This window comes from Myotis myotis, unplaced genomic scaffold (genome assembly GCF_014108235.1).
Source record: "Myotis myotis isolate mMyoMyo1 unplaced genomic scaffold, mMyoMyo1.p scaffold_m19_p_2, whole genome shotgun sequence".
NCBI classification, from domain to species: Eukaryota; Metazoa; Chordata; class Mammalia; order Chiroptera; family Vespertilionidae; genus Myotis; species Myotis myotis.
In genome coordinates this window covers 70875904-70895406 of record NW_023416324.1, presented here as the reverse complement: position 1 = coordinate 70895406, position 19503 = coordinate 70875904, and the positions used below count along the sequence as shown (strand labels likewise).

The following is a 19503-nucleotide window of genomic DNA, read 5'->3' as shown; positions in this document are numbered from 1 at the left end:
AGTTGTTACTAAACATCCAGCTTCAATACTCATCATCTCCAAGGGGAGCAAGCAAAGAGGGATTTTGTTGGATAAAAGGGAGGGGGAGGGAGAGAAAAAAAAGTGAGCCAGTTCATTTGCAGTCTTATTCTAATTTCAAATATAAAGTCAGCAAAATATATTGATCTAGTTATTTCTCCAAGACACTCTGATATTAAGATAAATATTGTGCTGTCCTTGCTCCTATCTATTGGTTATTCAGAGAGCCAGATTGCTTTCACAGCTTCGCCAATCTCCAAATTGCTCAGTCAGACATCTGGTTTCTTAACTACTATTAATTAGAAAAGAATCCATGATCAGATGAAAGTCTCACTTTACATTTAACTGTCAAGTTTTTATTTGCCTGAGGAAAGCACATGATTGATTAACTGCCACAGAAGAAACAAAAGGAGATTTTGGGGAGTGTGTATTCATAGAGATACTCAAATATCATTAAAGAGGAAAACATCCCCATAAAAGAAGGCTTCTTTTCTATTTCCCAAAGTTGCACACATATCTTCCTTTGCCATCACATCCTCAGAAACCTCTAGAACCACATTATAAAACAATCTGCTATAACAATGCAAGTCAGATTATGTTCCAATAAAAACTTATTAGTACGTAGCAGAAAATCAAGTAGCCCCCCAAAAACCAGAATTATAGTCCCCAACACATAATAGAAATCTTCTGTATACACAATAGAAACCAAACACGCCTAGTTCGACATACCTTGCAAAATAAAAAAGGAGAAGTACCCCCATCAACTCACATATCCGTGATGATTCACACTTCCATTGAACATTTAGTAATAAAATATACCTAGCAAGAACTGACTTCATCACCCCATTAGAATTTCTAAAATAACTCTGATAGCTCATGTTGTGATTTTGTTTGATCACCTAAAAGCCTAAGAATCCATATTTACTATTTATTACAAGGGTATTTATAAAAATGTATTCGTTTAAAACAAAAGAATTAAATGAGTATGATATTATTATTGATATATCAATATATTATTGATAATATATATGATATATTGTACATCTTTTCTTTCTGTAGCCTAGGTAGGGACAAAGCTTTCTAGGGAAAAAACAAAAAATCCTTTTATATGAACCCTGACACCTTCTTTGTAAGTAAGAAAAAAACATAGTTGAAAGTCTGAATTTTTTTTTTTTTTTAATTTGGGGGACAGGGTATTGAGAGGGAGGTATACTATCTTTCAAGTATAAAGAACACAAACTGGCTTAACAGGTAAGTTTTTAAGGATCGTTTAAGATGAGCACGCAATAATAATTATTTGGGGGCAAGAGAAAAATGAAAGCGAAGTTTTATAAAGATTGATTCAAGTGAACATACATATTTACAATGGAATTAGAAAACCCTTAGCTCCCTGAGCTAAATAAAAGTAGTCATCTATTGCACCAGTGTGTATTTTTAAGCAAATACAGAAGCAAAACTCATTAGCTATTTAAAAAATACACACATTTAATGTTGGTCTGTTTTAATTCTACGTAAAGCAATTCCAAAAATACAAACTGAACATCAGCGCCATGTGAATCACCATGATAAAATAAAACAGACATTCACAATAATTACGTCTAAAGACAGTTCAGCTTAATAAATCATCTTCCAAGTATGCCAAAGAGTTTCTAAAAATACTGCTGGTGTTCAGTTAGAATTAAAGGACTTTGGGGAAAATGAAATAATATGATACAGGTGGAGTGAATAAGGTTACACGGGATTTACATTTTCCATTACCCCTAGATATAAACAAACATTCAAAATCAACACAAACTCTGTGTGTTATTCAAAATATTGCAGTGCAGGAAAGGCAACTTTAAATTAATAGCTAGGGGGAAATCAAGTTTTGGTGGAGGTAAACAGAAATGACAGTTTTAATTCACACTTTTGTAAAGCTCATTTATACCTGGCCAACCAGGAACCAAATGCAGGACAACAATGTTCTCTGCTTCTTTTGGCTATAGTATGACAAGAAAAGGTCATCTTTTGAAGATGTTTAAAGAAATAAAGCAACTTTCATTATAAACAGTCAAATAATCAATCAATGGAATAAATAAGTACTAACCCACATTTTTACCGCTCCGTAATCACTACGCTTTACATATTTTTCATTTTGGCAGCAAATTCCCCAATTTTTAGGCTAAAATCCACCAATCACTTTTAAGAATAAAATGAATAGCCACCAAAATAAGAATATTCTTCTGTTTACTCTTTGGCTAAAAAAGAACAAACAAACGAAACAAAAACAAACAGAAGACAACTCTAACACTGGTGATAAAAGAAATTGTTTCTTTTTACATGTAAAATAAAATTATCAATTTAAATCTTGGTACATTTTATAAAAACAAGAGGTAATGTTGTAAAAAAACAGCACTAGCCGTGGCAGGCAACATACTGTTTGTTAACCCTGTGCAATAAAATACTTTGTTCATACTACACTTATTCAACATGACTAACAGTTACTACGAACATTTCAGGAATCTTCACAGGACTCCTATAGACTTACTGTTAAAACTGAGAGACATTTACAATCAAAATGTGCCGTGAAAAGTTGAAAATGTTACTTCTAGTAGGAGATAATGTTCATATTATTTGAATTTGTTTTAGGTACTGAACAGCTGAGTTACAAGGACTGAAAGAGAAAAGCATTCTAAAAGCCCATGAACAATGTTGTCCACACCCTTCTTCAGAGCACACTAAACTTGTTTGACACATTTCTCTTCATACATAGCAAGCAACAGCACCCAATAAAAGCCTGAGAAGAAATGCTGCTGTGTAAATACTGCAACTATTCCTGAAATAAGAATTATGGGATATATACTCCAAAGCTGCCCATTCCCATAATTTGTATTGCATAGGTCACATAATCACACACATATACATACACAACTGCGTGTGTATATATATATATGCACATGCAAAGAATATATTAAGACGACAATGAAGTCTAGTCACAGAGCAATTTACAGGCTCAATATATATTTTTACACTTTGCTTGAAAGAAAATTTCAGTATTTTACAGTCTTTTAGTAGGCATTATATACACTGCACTTTATGAAATCTAAAAGATATTGAAATAAATTTTTTCCAACATTTTGGTAACAAAACAGACAATTTTTTCAAATACTTGTGCTATCTAACTACAGGATCTGTTTGCTCTGATAACCACTCATCACAAAAACTGACTCAATGGAATAATTAGAAAAATTATCTAACACCATGCATGGGTTTGAATCATTTTTAATATCCTATCCTAGAAACATTCTACAAATCTTAAGATTTAAAAAATTAAGTCTCTGTTTGATTTTTAAAAGATATCTTTTTATGACAATATCCATAACATTGACAGATACACATTAAGGCTAGTATCATCTTCTTTTGTGAAATTTTTTGACATTTTTTTTAAGAAAGATAGTAAAAGCCAGACTCCTTTAGGGCTTTGAACTGTACCTATAGAAAATGAGAGTGCAGTGAACATAATGTTCAGTCCTACAGTCAGGATGCAGTTGCTCCTTCCCATTCCACAAGATACTGCACCTTTCCATCAAGTGTCACCCGACGAGCCAACACTCGGTATTTTTCACCACATGCTATTCTACCTGCAGCACCAAAATAACTGGTAATGGAGTTTTTTAGATGAGTGAGTTGTAACTCCTGATCTGCTAAGTTATTCAAAATCTCTGTGTTGAGTTCATCAAATTGGTAATCCTCTTTGCCTTCATCGTCTTTTACAATTTCTGAGTTCTGAGTCTGGAGTGCTCTTCTTGGAAGACGACCCCTCCGCCTCCGTAAATGAGGGATCGTAGCAGGCCAAGATCTTCCTGTACGAGTTCTTTTTCTGGAGTCAGATAAACTATGGAAGAAAAAAAGACCATAATTATCCACTACGTTTATAAAGTATCCTCTGCCCATACAATATGTTTTCTCTGATTATTTTTTTCTATCACTCTGTTATAGTATATATCCTGGTGACATAAAATTAGCCAAACCAAAACAATAAATGCTATATAAATGGATTATCACTCGCCTTCATTAGATTCCATCACCTTCTTGGGGCTGACCTTTGAAGAGCTTTTCTTCCTTAACTATGATCTATTAAGCTTAAAAGAATCAAAGGAAATTTTTGGATTACCAGGCCGAGTCAAATTCTTACCAAGAGGACCTATTAGTAAGTCAGGTTTTGTCAACACTCTTATCATTAACATCCCCCATCCCCCAGAAAGCCAGTTCATTCTTTCAATGCAGCAAATATACAATATGTACAAGACACTGTCCCATGTGCTTAAACAGATGGTAAAACTAGAATAAAGGGTGTCTTATTACCAGTTCTAAGCCTAGTAAAGTAAGGAAATGAACTGGAATAAGCATAAACTAGAAGTCAGGCAATCCTGAGTACAGCTCTTGTGATATTGGCCAAATTCAAATCCCATATCTTCTGTGTTCTCTTAAGAGAAAAGATTAAGTGAAGGAGTTGAACTAGATCATCTTTGAGGTCCTTTTCTGCTCAGAAATTTAATGATTTTATGAACTTATAACAAAGGGAGAATAGGGCACAACTGCTAAATTCAAAGACTTTATAATCACACTACAGTTAACATACCAGCTCTGCTATACTTGCTAAACATGCTATCTTGGACTTGTTACTTAAAACCCTCTAAGTCTCAGTTTCCTTATCTGTAAAATGGAAATAACAGGAACTACAACTCAAAAGACTGTTTTAAGAATTAAAGAAGATAATATATGTAAAAGCTTAGCACAATGATAAGAGGCCAAAAAATAGGTTACCTAATTGTTCATGATTCATTTAAAAATGTTACATTTTAAGCCTTCAAATACTTAGAATATTATATAATTTACACAAGTTTTTTAATTGTGAACAAAAATTAAACAAAGAGAAGTATAAAACTTGGAAGCTCGAAACTCTGACCCCAAGTAAACAAAACTTTTCATAACTGACGAGTCATACTTTATGGAAGTTTTTCTTCTGAAGAGTTTAGGTTATGCAAAACATTAAAGAAATCTGCTATTTATAAAAATCCTGCGTTTAAAAATACTTTTACTAACAAAAGAACTTATGTTTCAGGCTCTATCCCCAGTAGGGGGCCTGTAAGAGGCAGTGAATCAATGCTTCTCTCTTTCCTTCTCCCTTCCTTTCTCTCTTCAAAAAAAAAAAAAAAAGTCAATAAAAATATATTAAAAAAATAGTTTAAAAGAAAAACATAAAAAAGTCTCACAGAAAAGAGCACAGACTATACACATTTGTGTGCCTCTTTTCTCAGTGCACACAGCAAATTTTCTAAAAAATTTGAATGTGCTCTAAAAAGCAAAATTATTCAAATGAATATTAACAACCTAAAGCATCGACATATTGGTTGCTTCTCAAAAGGTGAAAAACATACTTGTATCACTTTCAATTGGAAAATATGTCGTTAATCATCACTTCACAAAGAAAAAGAGACTACAGGAAAATTAACAAAGAATAAGAACATAAAATATCTACCCATAATGCCTGGCAATGCTAGACGAGGTAGTTTCTTTTGCACTGGAAGCACCCGTGAATTCCACATCTGAGGTATTAGATGAATGTGCAGATCCCTCAGTTCTCCTGAGACAAAAGAATTTAAATGGTAAAACGACTATATTACATAACAATAGAAATACTAATCCCCCCCCCCCAAAGAAAGTTCTTAGGATAGGAGAAAATAACTTTCTATTTACCCTATAGAACAAGGTAAATCCAAGGTAGGATTTTCTGAAATTGATTCCTTATCCTGGAAAAAACAAAAATATATGTATTTAAAAAGCATGATTCTAAAGTAAGCTGAAAAGATACTAGTTTCTCAGTCATTTCAAGCACCTTTCCTCTCTGAGAACATATACAAACATATTATTCTCTTACCAAAGACGGCTCAGCAGTTTTCTGAATCATTTTTCTTGTATATGGACCAGGTGGACGACCTACAGATTTTTTCTTTCCTTTTTTTTCTATGCCATTGCTTACTTCCCTGAAAAATAAAATCATTATGTATTTAATCTCTGCATAAAGAGAACAATAACAACAACAACAACAAAAACAATGGACAATATACACTGTCATATCTCTATGTAATAATTAGGTTATGCTTATTTTATTTTTATATTAATGATAATATAAAAACAAAATAAATATAAGTTGAACCTATAAGTTTGGTCAAATGCACAAATAATACATTCTAATTTAAATAAGTATTTATTGACTTAAGAGATATTCACATATGAAAGGTTTAAGAAAGTTCTCTTTAATACGCTTGTGAAAAATATATACCACCTAAAAAAATTTTTTTAAATGAAGAAACAGACAGCTATTTCAAATGGAAAAGTTCAAAATTCCTGAAAGTTCCATTATATAGGTTAGGTTGTTACTAGTAGGTGGGTACCTGGGGGATGTTTCAAGGATTTATTACTAAAAGTAATTAGGAATTCAGTAAGTAGTTAAACCCACAGAGCCAGGAAGTAACTATGTTAAAATATACTAATTATAAATAGAGGTTACCTTTAGATGTATATACCTAAATTTTATATATACATATTCATTCTTGAATGATAATAATCAGAAAGAGAATGAAGCCCACGGTGGGAGAGGGTAAAGTGAGTGAGTCATTCAAAGGGCAAAATTATAAAGATCTAGAAAACCATTTTTGAGACTTAAAGGCAAATAGCAAGGAAAAAAGCAATAGTTAAGGACACCTCTAATTAATATAAGGGAAGAAGAAAAGGGCAACTATCAATATACAAAATATCTATTTCACTTATTCAACATTATCTACCATATAAATGGGATATTACATAATAGGAATACCGAGATGTTCTCTGTGCTAATGGGTTAACAAAATAGTTAGAAAGTGACAAATGTACATACAAGTAAGCTTATTAAATGGGTTAAGTGTTATAAGAAAGTTACCCAGGAAAATTCAATTAAAAACAACAACAAAAAAAACGAACAATACTATAGGTACAGATGGAAAGAGGTGAATGGAGTAAAGTAGGAAAGCATACCTCTCCAGACACCAAATTAAGATTGGAGAATAAAGGTGAAAGTACAAATAAGGAAGCTAGAGGAACATAACTGCAATCAAAAGTCTCAAGGCTAAGATGGATAGGGCACACACTTTCTTTTTTGAAGATCAACAGAACATTTCTTAAGGACCGACCCCTGACTAAGGAAAGTACTCTCACATTAAAAGGACCACACTTCATACATAGGGCCCAGAAGTAACTAAAAATGCCTTTAAAGAACGGTGAACCATTACCAAGTAGCATCAAATGAAAATCTGATAGCTACCACAGATAGAGTGTACTATCAAAATCATAATAGGAATGAGAAAGTTTGTGCAAACCTTTTTCTAATTCATCATATGGGCAATTACTAGCAAAGGATTAATAATAAAATTTGTAAGTGATAGTATTCTTTCCTTCAAAAAAAAAAAAACACACACACAACAAAAACAACAACCCTGTAGTAGCATCTACTTTATTACAAACTCAAATAGATATGAAGCACTGCCAACCGTCTGGAATTACTTTTTCTCACTCTCCAAAATGACTACCTCATACTTTTATTTGCTCCTTAAATGTCTCTCTCAACTATCTTTGCCTCATTACTTCACTGAGAAAATAGAAGCTATCTGTCAATAACTTTAGTCATCTTCCAAATGGCAAATCTACAATAAAACCAGCATCTGTACCTAACTTGTCTTTTTTCACTCCATTTCAACAGAAAGACGTTAAGTTCTCCTACCAAAGGCTACTCCCACATTTGGGCTCTAAAATCCCTTTCCTTTTGGCTTCTCAAAGACTTTACAATATCTTTAATTACCTCCCCTATCTCTTATACCAATCTCTTCTCCACTGGATCATTCCTACTAGCACACGAAAACAGGTTCCAATTATCTTCTATCTATTAAAAAACCATCACTTGATTACTCCCTCCTCTTCAGCTTCCATTCCATTATCTATTTCCCTTCACAGTAAAACTACTTCTAAGAGTTGAGGCAACTTCTAAGAGTTGAGGGGCCCTTTCCACTTTCTCCCTTTTCATTCAGAATTCTTAAAGATTATTTCCTTTGTTATTTTTATCATCATCATTACTTTGAATCTCCTTATGTTTCTTATTTGCAGAAAAACCCCAGTTTTGACATGTCAATTGGACAGTGCCAGATTCAATCACATTTTAACACACTTCAATTTGACTTCTATCTTTACCTCTCAAAAAAAAATTGGTTTTGTCAAGGTCACTAATAAAAGAATGCTATCTTATCCAACAAACATTTTTCTCTCATCTTAACCCAGCTCTTAAAAACACTCAATACTATTTAATGCATTCATCTTTCTTGAAACAGTACCCTTCTTTGGTTTTCGTGACACTAAACTTTTCTGATTTCCTATTTCACTGATCATCCCTTTTTGTGTTCTTCATTTATTTCACCTCTTCCCAAATCTCTAAATAGTATCAGAGCATTGTTCTGGGCCACATTCTCTTCTCTCCTCTTGCTCCCTAGATAATTTCATTCATTCTCATGGCTTCCAAACTTTTATTATGTGCCCTGACCTCTCTTGAGCACCCAATTGCCTATATCTAACATCATCGCCATAACTTAGTTATCTCAAGATCAATGAGTATGAAACAGAAGAATGCTTCATTCACCTTGCCAAATTCTGTTCTTTCAGATCTTGGAAACAGATAGCACCACCCACCAGTTGCTCATCTGGGCATTTGTTAAACTTCATTCCTCCCCTTCTTTCATAAATTTAATTCATTCACATAGCCAATAAATTCTTCCAATAGTTCTCCTGAATCTATTTTCTCTCTCCATTAGACTGTTCACTATACAAGCAGGCATCATCTATCTCTTACCCAGACAACTTCAAGAGTCTTAATTTCATTTTTCTCTTGCTTCTATTCTTACCTCTATACCTATCCATTCTCCAAACAGCATCCAAAGAGGTACTTTCAAAAGATAGTCCAATCTACTTACATCTTTAAATAGTTCCCCATTATTCATAGAAAACCCAAAGTCCTTATGAAACCTACAAGATTCTATATGATCATGCCCTACTCAACCTTCTCAACATTTTGAAGCTACTCTCTACCCCTCATTCTTACCCCAAAATCCTTCTGGGAGTTCCTACAACATGCCTCACAGTTTTCACACTTGTTATTTCTACCTGGAGTATTCATCCCTTTGTTCTTCAAATTATTAGGTCATTTTTATTCTTTAAGTTTCAACTTAAATAGGCCTTCCTTAAACCTCCTTCTTAAGTAGACCCAATCCATTCCAGTACAGTCTAAATCTGTGTGTTATTTCCTAAATGGCACTAGCAGGATCTGTAATTATTTTACTTTTATCACATTTCTTCCTCACCATAATGTAAACCCCATCAGGGCAGAAAGGAAGTCTGTCCTGTTTGTTATTATATCCCCACACTTAGTAAGATGCTAAATGGAATTAATGAATAAATGAAAAATAAAAAATAAATAAACAGGCCAGCACTTCAATTGTTTGCTAACCAAGTCAATAGTGCTTATTCCTGGAAAACCTAAGATCTGAAATAAATGAATAAACATCTAGTATTAACTCTTTGTACCTTATCTAAGCAAAAAATATACACAATAAAACAAATCAGGGTAACTACCACTTGTACTTTCAAATATACTAATGAGACTAAACAACACACATTTTTAGTTACAAATAAGCTAAAGAGAAAAAACTAAGCCACAGATCAACTTTTACCTTGAATCAGACATAGGTTTGGATGCCTTTCTGCCTTTAATTTTAAATTCATGGGATGTTCCTTCAGGTTCTTTCTCTGCTTTGAAAGCCACATTTGGTGGCACAGGAGGAACACGAATTCGCAACCCAAACAAATGCTTCTTCTTCTTTATTTCTTTCCCAGACATAAACCTAAATTTTTAAAAAAATTAACTAAAGATTTAAAAACTGAACACATATACATGGCAGACCCTAACTCAACTTTCAAATATAAAGTCTTCATACATGAAACTCCACCCAATACTACAAAAACTACCTTTTCCCTTGCTTTCTTTGATTCTTATCTGCCCCAGAGCCAGTCCACAGGTTATGATGGAAAAATTGGGAGGCAGAATAGCATCCGAAGGATGAGAGGTGTGCACATGTCCACCTTTCTTTTTGAAATATGGCATCTAACTTTTTAGAGGAAAGGAGAGTATAGAGTGGTGTCTTCTTAGTCTAGTACAGGGGTGGGCAAACTTTTTGACTCGGGGGCCACAATGGGTTCTTAAACTGGCCCGGAGGGCCGGAACAAAAGCATGGATGGAGTGTTTGTGTGAACTAATATAAATTCAAAGTAAATATCATTACATAAAAGGGTACGGTCTTTTATTTCAATAGTTTTATTCATTTCAAACGGGCCGGATCCCACGGGCCGTAGTTTGCCCACGGCTAGTCTAGTATGTTTTTCCATATTTTAGTGTCATCTGTTAAAAAATATCTCAAAAAAAGGTGTGGGACAAGAAGAATTTCACGTGAGAGTATATCTGCGAGACACTCTGGTCAGGAAGTAGTAGGTAACAGCATTGCTAAAGACAGTCTCAGAAAATACAAAGAATAGCGTGTGTGTCAGATCTGAAACTAGAAATAACCTGGAGCAGAGAAATGTTATTTCAGTGTGGGCTTGGGTCTCTGAATAATATGCTCTGACAAGTAAGAGCCTTTAAGGTCCTTAGTCCAAAACACCCCAATCTATCTTAGCTCTGCCTGCCTAGCAACAAGAACCACTACCAAATGCTTGGACTATTCTTCCACTTTCATGTAGGATTGAAAAAGAGAAGCTCCCATTTCTGTTATAATAGGAACACATGTATTTCTGCACCCTAAACTGGATTACAGAATTCCCTGTCCTATAAAGTATTTTTACCAAAACAATAACTGCTCATGGACTTTGTGGCTTTTTGAGCTGGCCTAAAGATCTAGCTACTAGTAATTATAACATTTTTTGAAAATGAGGAAATGCTATCAAGTATAAAAACAGCAAACTTGTTATAAAAATTTTGTAATGTAATTCAATAGTTGGAGTTGGCATAAACATTTAAAAAATTATTTCTATGTATTTTGAAAATATTTTAAAGAAATATAGATATGCTGGGTTTTTTAAAAAGGAAAGATTAGATAAAAAATATCAAACAATATCACTTAATTATAAAAAACTTAGGCCACTGCCCGACTAGCATGGCTCAGTGGTTGAGCATTGACCTATGAACCAGGAGGTCATGGTTTGATTCCCGGTCAGGGCACATGCTCAGGTTGTGGCTCGATCCCCAGGACAGGGTGTGCAGGAGGCAGCTGATCAATAATTCTCTCTCATCATTGATGCTTCATCTCTCTCTCTCTGAAATCAATTAGACCACTGATACTACTTTTCTATAACTGAGGCAATAACTAATCTCAATACCATAAAAGACCTCATTTAAAAACCCACATTCTCTACAATATATTCCCCTACCTTATGCAAATTCCCACCAGCGAACAAGATTTTATTTTACTTTAGGTAGATTGCATTATAAAAACAAATCATTACTTGTTGCACAAATTGACCAGGCCAAATTCCCCTGAGATACTCATATGCCACCTCCCATTCCCCATTCCTATAGGATTGCTCTTCCCTTCTCCAATCCTTGAGAATCAATGTACTACTCTAACTAAGAGAGAATAGGACATTAGAAATTTTTAAACTGTATGTACTAGTTCTATACACAAATCCCCCAATTCTTAAACAATGCCATTATTCCTTAGACTGAATAAATGTCTCCCTCATAGGGAAACATAAAATAAATCAACTTACATGGTCTTGTAATCATTTAATGCCTCCAGAACATGCTCATATCTTTCAGATTTTGGTGTGTCTGCCAGCTGTGAAGTATCAAGAAACAATTTAACGTAGTATAATTTAATCAATTAGTAATATACAGGTGCTAGATAGAGGCAATATAATGCAGAAGAAAAGGGTAGTGACTGATAGAAGATCTAATTCCAGGTCTTAATGACAAGCTGCTCTGTGATTTAAGGCTGCTTAACCTTTAAAGGCTTATTTTCTTACCTATACAAATGAGAATATAAATCCTGCACTAATTACTAGTAATTGCAGATTAAATGATATGTCTGAAAGAACTATGAACTGTGTAACATCACAAAAGTGGGATTATATTAGTTATTATTAAATTTATTTTAATTTTATTACCTGCGGGAAAATATATTTGAATTTGCTTTAATATCAACCATAAAAGCTTCTAATAGGTATTAATTAGATGAATAGGGAGGAGTATAAAAAATGAGAACCATACCATTTTATCTCCCAATACTTTTAACTTTAGTAAACTGATCATTTCTATAACTTTAAAAACTGTGAAATTTAAGGACATTATTTTTATAACAATTATAGACTTTAACCAGCCCTAAAATCCAAATTGTCTCAGTAATTTTTATGATCTCAAATCATTTAAAAATCTAAATATTAAATTCTAGAAAATATTCTATTTTGTTTCAAAAGGGCTTCCTGTAGTCATTTCTGTATCATCTTCAAAGTTAAAACAGCAGAAAAATTCTGAATCATAAAAGTACCACCCTCAATTAAAGTCACAAAGCCTTAAAAAAAAATAAAGGTTTCCAAAACATCACAGCTGACTTTCAGAATTCTGCAAATTATCTTTTTTAATTTTTTTTATTTGCAAATTATCTTCTTTACCAGGTAAAACTCCTAAATCTCAGAACTGCTTCAAATAAAGAGAGCAAGCAAATCTGCCACATAGAAGGCCGGAGGTAGAAGAGACATAAAGTCATCTACTCCAACTCTTAATTACTTAACAGATATAAAGATTAAATGAACTGCTCAAATTCACATGGCTGGTTAGTGAGAGAGCTAGAACCTGAACCCAAGTAACAGTAAGTCCACTCACTATTCACTGAGAGCCAATTCTGTGCAATGTGTTAGATGCTAAAAGGGGAGGGAAGCAGTTTTGTGCTCATTCCTCCATATCACTCTATCACTTTCTCCTATTGTAATCTGTGAAGTGTCCAACGATAAAAAAAATTCTATTAAAGTAAAAATAACAGAACCAAACTTTAAAGCTTGAAAGAGACCCTAGATGTCCATGTAATTCAAGCTTCTATCAATATACTGCAATCTTTTTATAGTACTGATAGTCATTCAACCTTACTATTACCACTGATGAGGCACCTACTGAGACAGCCCATTCCATGAGTGTATGAAACTTTCCTTCTGGGAACTCTTCTATTCTCTCTTTTACAAGATAGATCTTCAAATATGTGACAGCAGCTATCATGTCTAAGTATAAGATTAGGTTAAAGTTTTTACCAGTAACATCACATGATTATTTCATATTAAGCTTTGGCTAACTAATTCCATCCTCTTCCTCATTCCCACCCAGGTCCCTACCCTAACTCTAAAATCTGATCAGATGCCCTAACTGGTGTGGCTCAATGGCTAGAGCATCAGCCTATGGACTGAAGGGTCCCAGGTTTGATTCCGGTCAAGAGCACATGCCTAGGTTGCGGGCTCAATCCCCAGTAGGGGGCGTGCAGGAGGCAGCTAATCAATGATTCTCATCATTGATGTTTCTATCTCTCTTTCCCTCTTCCCTTTTTCTCTGAAATCAATAAAAATGTATTTTAAAAATAAATAAAATCTGATCAGATGAACTTCTATCAAGTCAAGTATTCCCTGTTATACCTGCTTCTTCTGTACTGTTTGTGTATTTAAACCTAAAAGCAGAACTTTATAACTATTGTTAATCTGATTTTGTTTGCAGCTCAGTGTTCAAAATTATTTTTTCTCTTGATTCTGTTATATTGAGGGTAGAGACAAAGACACACCCTCAAGAATAAACTCTCCCTTAAGAGTATTTCCAAGCCAAGGCCCTGGCCAGGTTGTTCAGTTGGTTAGAGCATCATCCTCATATGCCAAGTTGCAGGTACGATCTCTGGTAAGGACACATTCAGGAAGCAACCAATGAATGCACAATTAAGTGGAACAACAAATTGAAGTTTTTCTGTCTCTCTCCCCCCCTCTCTTTCCCTTTCTCTCTCTAAAATCATTAAAAATATGTATTTTTTTCCCAAGACTTTGCTTTTGTTACTATCATTTGATTAGTTACAAATCCATTTAATTTTTACTTTAACTAGTTCACATTTCATTGTCTAATATGAAATTGAGTTGCACTACGGTACACCATGCCCATACCAGTTTTGCTAACTATAACAAAAAAGAATCCAGAGTATTTAACAGGATTTATTCTAATAAATCAGTGTTATTTCCCCACTGCTTCTTAAACCATGCACTTGAAAAATCTGCTCTTCAATTTGGCTGACAAACAACTGACTTTCTAATTTCTCAAATCCACTCCTTTTTTCTTTTTTAAAATCACAATGAAGTCTCATCTTCTTTTAATACTTATTCTCTATAGCTCTCAGAAATTTTATCTTTAAGTTCCGTCAGCACTCTTGGACTATAACTGCATAAGACTGTATTTCAATTTGCATAATGAGGTCAAGGGATCCCATTCTGTTTTGAAAACAGGGTTGTATATTTCTGTACAACATAAATGATATTATGTATAGCTACAACTCTTTCCACCATTCAATTATTCATGTTGAATTCCCTGCCACATAGGCTTAAGCATGACAAACAGCTTAATTTGTCCACAGACTTACATACTACATGCTAATATATAACACTCAAGGCCCCATGTGTTTTTGTTAACTAGATTTCTCATTATACCTGCTCTATCATACCACATTTTCCATTAGCCAAAACATCATTTCTGCCATAGTATTTCACTTGAGTTTTATCTATGCTTTTCCCCTTATATCCCTCAAAAGTGAGATAGCACTCTACACATTGTTAAGACCACAGTAAACAGAAAAGTGGGTAGTCCTTTCAGAACTAGGACTTCAAATCACATTAGGAATCAAAGACAAATGATAAGAGGCAGATTCTAGATTTTAACTCCCAAAAGAAATCTGCTACAACAGTGATACATCATTCTAAATAAAAACCTTAAGCAACCTTTATTTGGGGTCTTAAATAGTATATTACACATTTTTACTAATCCAAAGAAAACATTCCAAAACAGATTCTCAAATAGCTATACTCAATCAATGAAATCATTAAGTCACTACTTCTCAAAGATATAAAAAAATTTACATAAGAAAACATATCAAATTATATGTTCTCTATGTTCTAAAAGTTTCAGCTTCTCTTCACAGCAATCCTAAAAATAACCAACTGAAAAAATAGGTATGCTACATAAATGTTAAATTTGCCTTTCACTATGAAAGACATTTAATGATTTTGAAACTTCTTTTTGTTATTAAAAGAGGTCACGGGCCCTGACCTATTTGGCTTGGTTAGAGCATCTTCTGTGCATCAAAAGGTGGTGGCGGGTTCAATTTCCAGCCAGGGAACAGACCCAGGTCCCAGGTTTGATAACTGGTAGGGGCACTGCCGGAGGCAGCCAATTGATGTTTTACTATCACATCAATGTTTCTCTCTCCTTTTCTCTCTCTAAAATCAATTTTTTAAAAAAAGTTCACAGTACTACTTTATACCAAATTAAAAAAAGAAGCACAAAATACTAAACAGACACCACTGATTCAATATAAAATTGTTCAACTAACTAGAAATGTAAATAATTATTTATTAGGCTTCTCAAACAACATAGAAATACCATTTACTTTAGCCAGAGTCATCATATGTTATAATTTAGCTTGGCAATTTATATGTATAAAACCCTAATATGCAAATAGACCAAAGGGTGTAACAACCGAACAACCGGTCACTATGACATGCGCTGACCACCAGGGGGCGCGCACAGAACATGGCAGGCGTCAGCAGCATGTGGCAGAGCGCAGAACATGGCAGGCATTGGCCATGGCGGATGGTGAGCGGGGTTGCCAGACCAAAGTGGGGCGCTGGTTGCTGTCATGGGGGCAAGCCTCTGGTGGTTACTGAAAATTCTTTGCCTCCACACGCCACTGTCCCTCGCACCTGCTGCCAGTACCGGAGCTGCTGCTTGCACTTGCTGCTGGCGCCTAGCGCCCAGCGCTGGCCCAGATTGCTTGGCACCATCAGCAGCGGTGAGTTTTATCTATGCTTTTCCCCTTATATCCCTCAAATATAAGTCAGCGGGGGCGAGCAGTGGCTGCCAGCCCCAATTGCCTCTGAGGGATTCTCCACCTCCCCCTGCTCCTGAGGGGCGATCAGGGCCGGCAGCCGCCTCTCGCACCAGCTGTTGGCACCGGCCCCAATCGCTCCGTGCCATCAGCAGGTGCAAGTAGGGCTGATGCCGTCATGTGGGAGCAGTGGCAGCGGGAGCGGGGCAACTGGCAGGAGCGGGGCTGCCAGCAAACAGGAAACTGGGGGCCACAGTGGGAGGGGCTGCGGAGGGGTGTGGAGGATGGGCCCTCCGCAGCCTTGTGGCCCACAGTTCCTTTCAAGGTGCAAGAATTCGTGCACTGGGCCCCTAGTGTTAAATATGAGAGTAAGTGTTTCCCTATGACTAGGTGTCCATTATATATACCTAAACAAAATGCCATAAAAATCTCAACTTTACAAATCATTACAAGATTTTTCTTTTTTACTTGGAATAAGGGAGAAAACTCCACATTTGAGAGAATAAAATCGTAACTACTTCTCTCCTTTGTGTCATTTTTGAGGAGAAACTTCTAGAGTAAGTGTCTATGTCATATAATCTATAGTCTGTATAATAAGAGTTGATGTTCAAAATGACCCTTGGGTACCCCAAGGTACTCAATTAACCAATAATATACTCAGCATACAGTATTTCTCATGTTGTTAATGCTATTTTATAAAATTTTGAACACAAATATAAAAAGAAATTTTTTGTAACTTAAATTTGAATTAGTGACAGACAAAATTCAATTTGCAATTCAATTTTAGTTAAACTAAAGATTTACTATTTTAATAATCTGAAATAATCCATTGCTTGTATTCTTTGTTTCTACTATCATATACATTTAAAAGTAAACTAAATTAAAATCACTGAATATACATTGCCAATTGGCATAAATTTTATGGTCTTCTTATTATATAAAGACTAGAGGCCTGGTGCATGAATTCGTTGTACCAATGGGGTCCCTTGGCCTGGCCTGCAGGGACTGGGCTGAAACCGGCTCACCAACATCCCCCTCGGGGTCCAGGATTGAGAGAGGGCGCAGGCCAGGCCTAAGGATCCCACCAGTGCATGAATCCATGCACCAGGCCTCTAGTATGCATATTAGATCTTTGGTTAGTCTCTTCCCACCCTCCCTTCCTCCCTCCCCACACCCCTCTGAGATTCATCAGTCTGATCCATGTTACCATACCTGTGGTTTCTGCTCCTGCATTGAGCATCTGGCCCCTGGTGGTCAGTGCATGTCATAGCTACCGTTCAGACGGCTGGCCGGTCACTTAGGCTTTTATATATATACTAGAAGGCCTGATGCACAGAATTCATGCAAGAGTAGGCCTTCCTTCCCCTGGCTGCCAGCACCGGCTTCCCTCTGGCACCTGGGACCCGGGCTTACCCTCTGGCCGCCCGCAGGCATCTGGGACGCAGGCTTCCCTCGCAGCCCCGGTTTAGTCCGGAAGGTCAAACAGAAGGACATCCAGTCTAATTAGCATATTATGCTTTTAATATTATAGACTAAAGGCCCAGTGCACAAAATTTGTGCACTTGGAGGGGGTTCCTCAGCCCGGCCTGCACCGTCTCACAGTCTGGGGGTCCTTGGGGGATGTCTGACTGACAGCTTAGGCCTGCTCCCTTCTGGGCAGCCTAGATTCTGGATGCCTGCAGGCAGCCGAAGGGAAGCCCGGGTCCCAGGTGCCAGAGGGAAGCCGGTGCCGGCAGCCAGGGGAAGGCAGGCTCTGGGGGGCGCGGGACTAAGCTGTCAATCGGACATCCTTAGCACTGCCGCAGAGGCGGGAGAGGCTCCCACCACCACTGCTGTGCTTGCTAGCCGTGAGCCTGGCTTCTGGCCGAGTGGCGCTCCCCTGTGGGAGCACACTGACCACCAGGCGGCAACTCCTGTGTTGAGCATCTGCCCCCTGGTGGTCAGTGCACGTCATAGCAAGTGGTTGAGCAGCCTTAGCATATCATTAGCATATTATGCTTTGATTGGTTGAACGGACAGCTGGACAACCAGACACTTAGCATATTAGGCTTTTATTATATAGGATAGATGTAGAAAATTAACCTGAAGCTCCATTTGTACATAACCAGACTGAGGACATATGACTAATCTAAGAAGTCTGAACAATTTTTTAATGTAGAAAAAGAGCAATAAGAAATGATTCAAAAGTCTTTTGTTCTGATAATTTGATGGCTCAAAAAAATGCTCCTCAGAAAAGTAAAATTTTTGTTGTAAAGTTTTTATTTGATTGTAATCAAGTTTTCCTTAATTTTTAAATAAATTTTTTTTCTATGTCAAAAAAAAAAATTGAAATTTCCTATTTCTAAGACATTATCTCATAAACTACAGAAAATGAAAATATGTATCTATTGCTGAAATAAATTTCTTCTGATATGTATCAGAAGTTCAACTAGAACTAAGTACCTGCCCTAACTGGTTTGGCTCAGTGGATAGAGCATCTGCTTGCGGCCTGAAGGGTCCCGGGTTCGATTCCGGTCAGGGGCATGTACCTTGGTTGCAGGCACATCCCCGGTAGGGGGTGTGCAGGAGGCAGCTGATTGATGTTTCTCTCTCATTGAAGTTTCTAATTCTCTGTCCCTCTTCCTTCCTCTCTGTAAAAAATCACCCTGAAATTCATTAACTGAACTCATTTTTAAAAAATAGACTAATTGTTTTTATTGTTTTCTACTTTCAATCTCTTAACCTACAATGTAAATATTATTTTAACAAAAAAATATAGCATTTAAAATAAATAAAACTTGAATTTTTATATGTATGCCCCTGTTTACATCGGGGATAGGGAACGTCCAGCCTAAGGGCCGTATAAGGCCCATGAAATCATTTGGTCTGGCCGTGCCAAGGCATTAGCAGTAAGTTAATTAAATGTTTGACCAAATAAAGCAGGCTAATTTTTTTTTTTAATATATTTTATTGATTTTTTACAGAGAGGAAGGGAGAGAGATAGAGAGTCAGAAACATCGATGGGAGAGAAACATCGATCAGCTGCCTCCTGCACACCTCCTACTGGGGATGTGCCTGCAACCAAGGTACATGCCCTTGACCGGAATCAAACCTGGGACCCTTCAGTCCGCAGGCCGACGCTCTATCCACTGAGCCAAACCGGTTTCGGCTAAGCAGGCTAATTTTTAAGCTGATAATTTTGTATGGCCCGTAAATCTACACTAATAAAAGAGAAAAATGGTAATTGGCGTACGGTGATACCGTTTTCATTGGCTAATCA

General features: G+C 36.1%; 1 protein-coding gene across 5 annotated transcripts in view; it reads right to left on the bottom strand.

The window, feature by feature from the left end:
- Positions 1–1328: 1328 nt before the first annotated feature.
- The window catches only part of MTF2 (metal response element binding transcription factor 2), an 81717-nt gene continuing 63542 nt past the window's right edge, over positions 1329–19503 (bottom strand). For 4 of the 5 annotated variants that reach the window (XM_036348338.1, XM_036348340.1, XM_036348341.1 and 1 more), the window contains 6 exons: positions 11899–11966; positions 9810–9980; positions 5939–6044; positions 5758–5810; positions 5540–5644; positions 1329–3892 (listed from right to left, as the gene is read on the bottom strand). In XM_036348338.1, the coding sequence (XP_036204231.1) occupies positions 3535–3892; positions 5540–5644; positions 5758–5810; positions 5939–6044; positions 9810–9980; positions 11899–11966 (861 nt within the window). In that variant the 3' untranslated portion in view covers positions 1329–3534. Of the gene's footprint in view, positions 3893–4066; positions 4140–5539; positions 5645–5757; positions 5811–5938; positions 6045–9809; positions 9981–11898; positions 11967–19503 lie in introns of all 5 variants that reach the window. The other variant, XR_004973923.1, reaches the window with a different exon arrangement.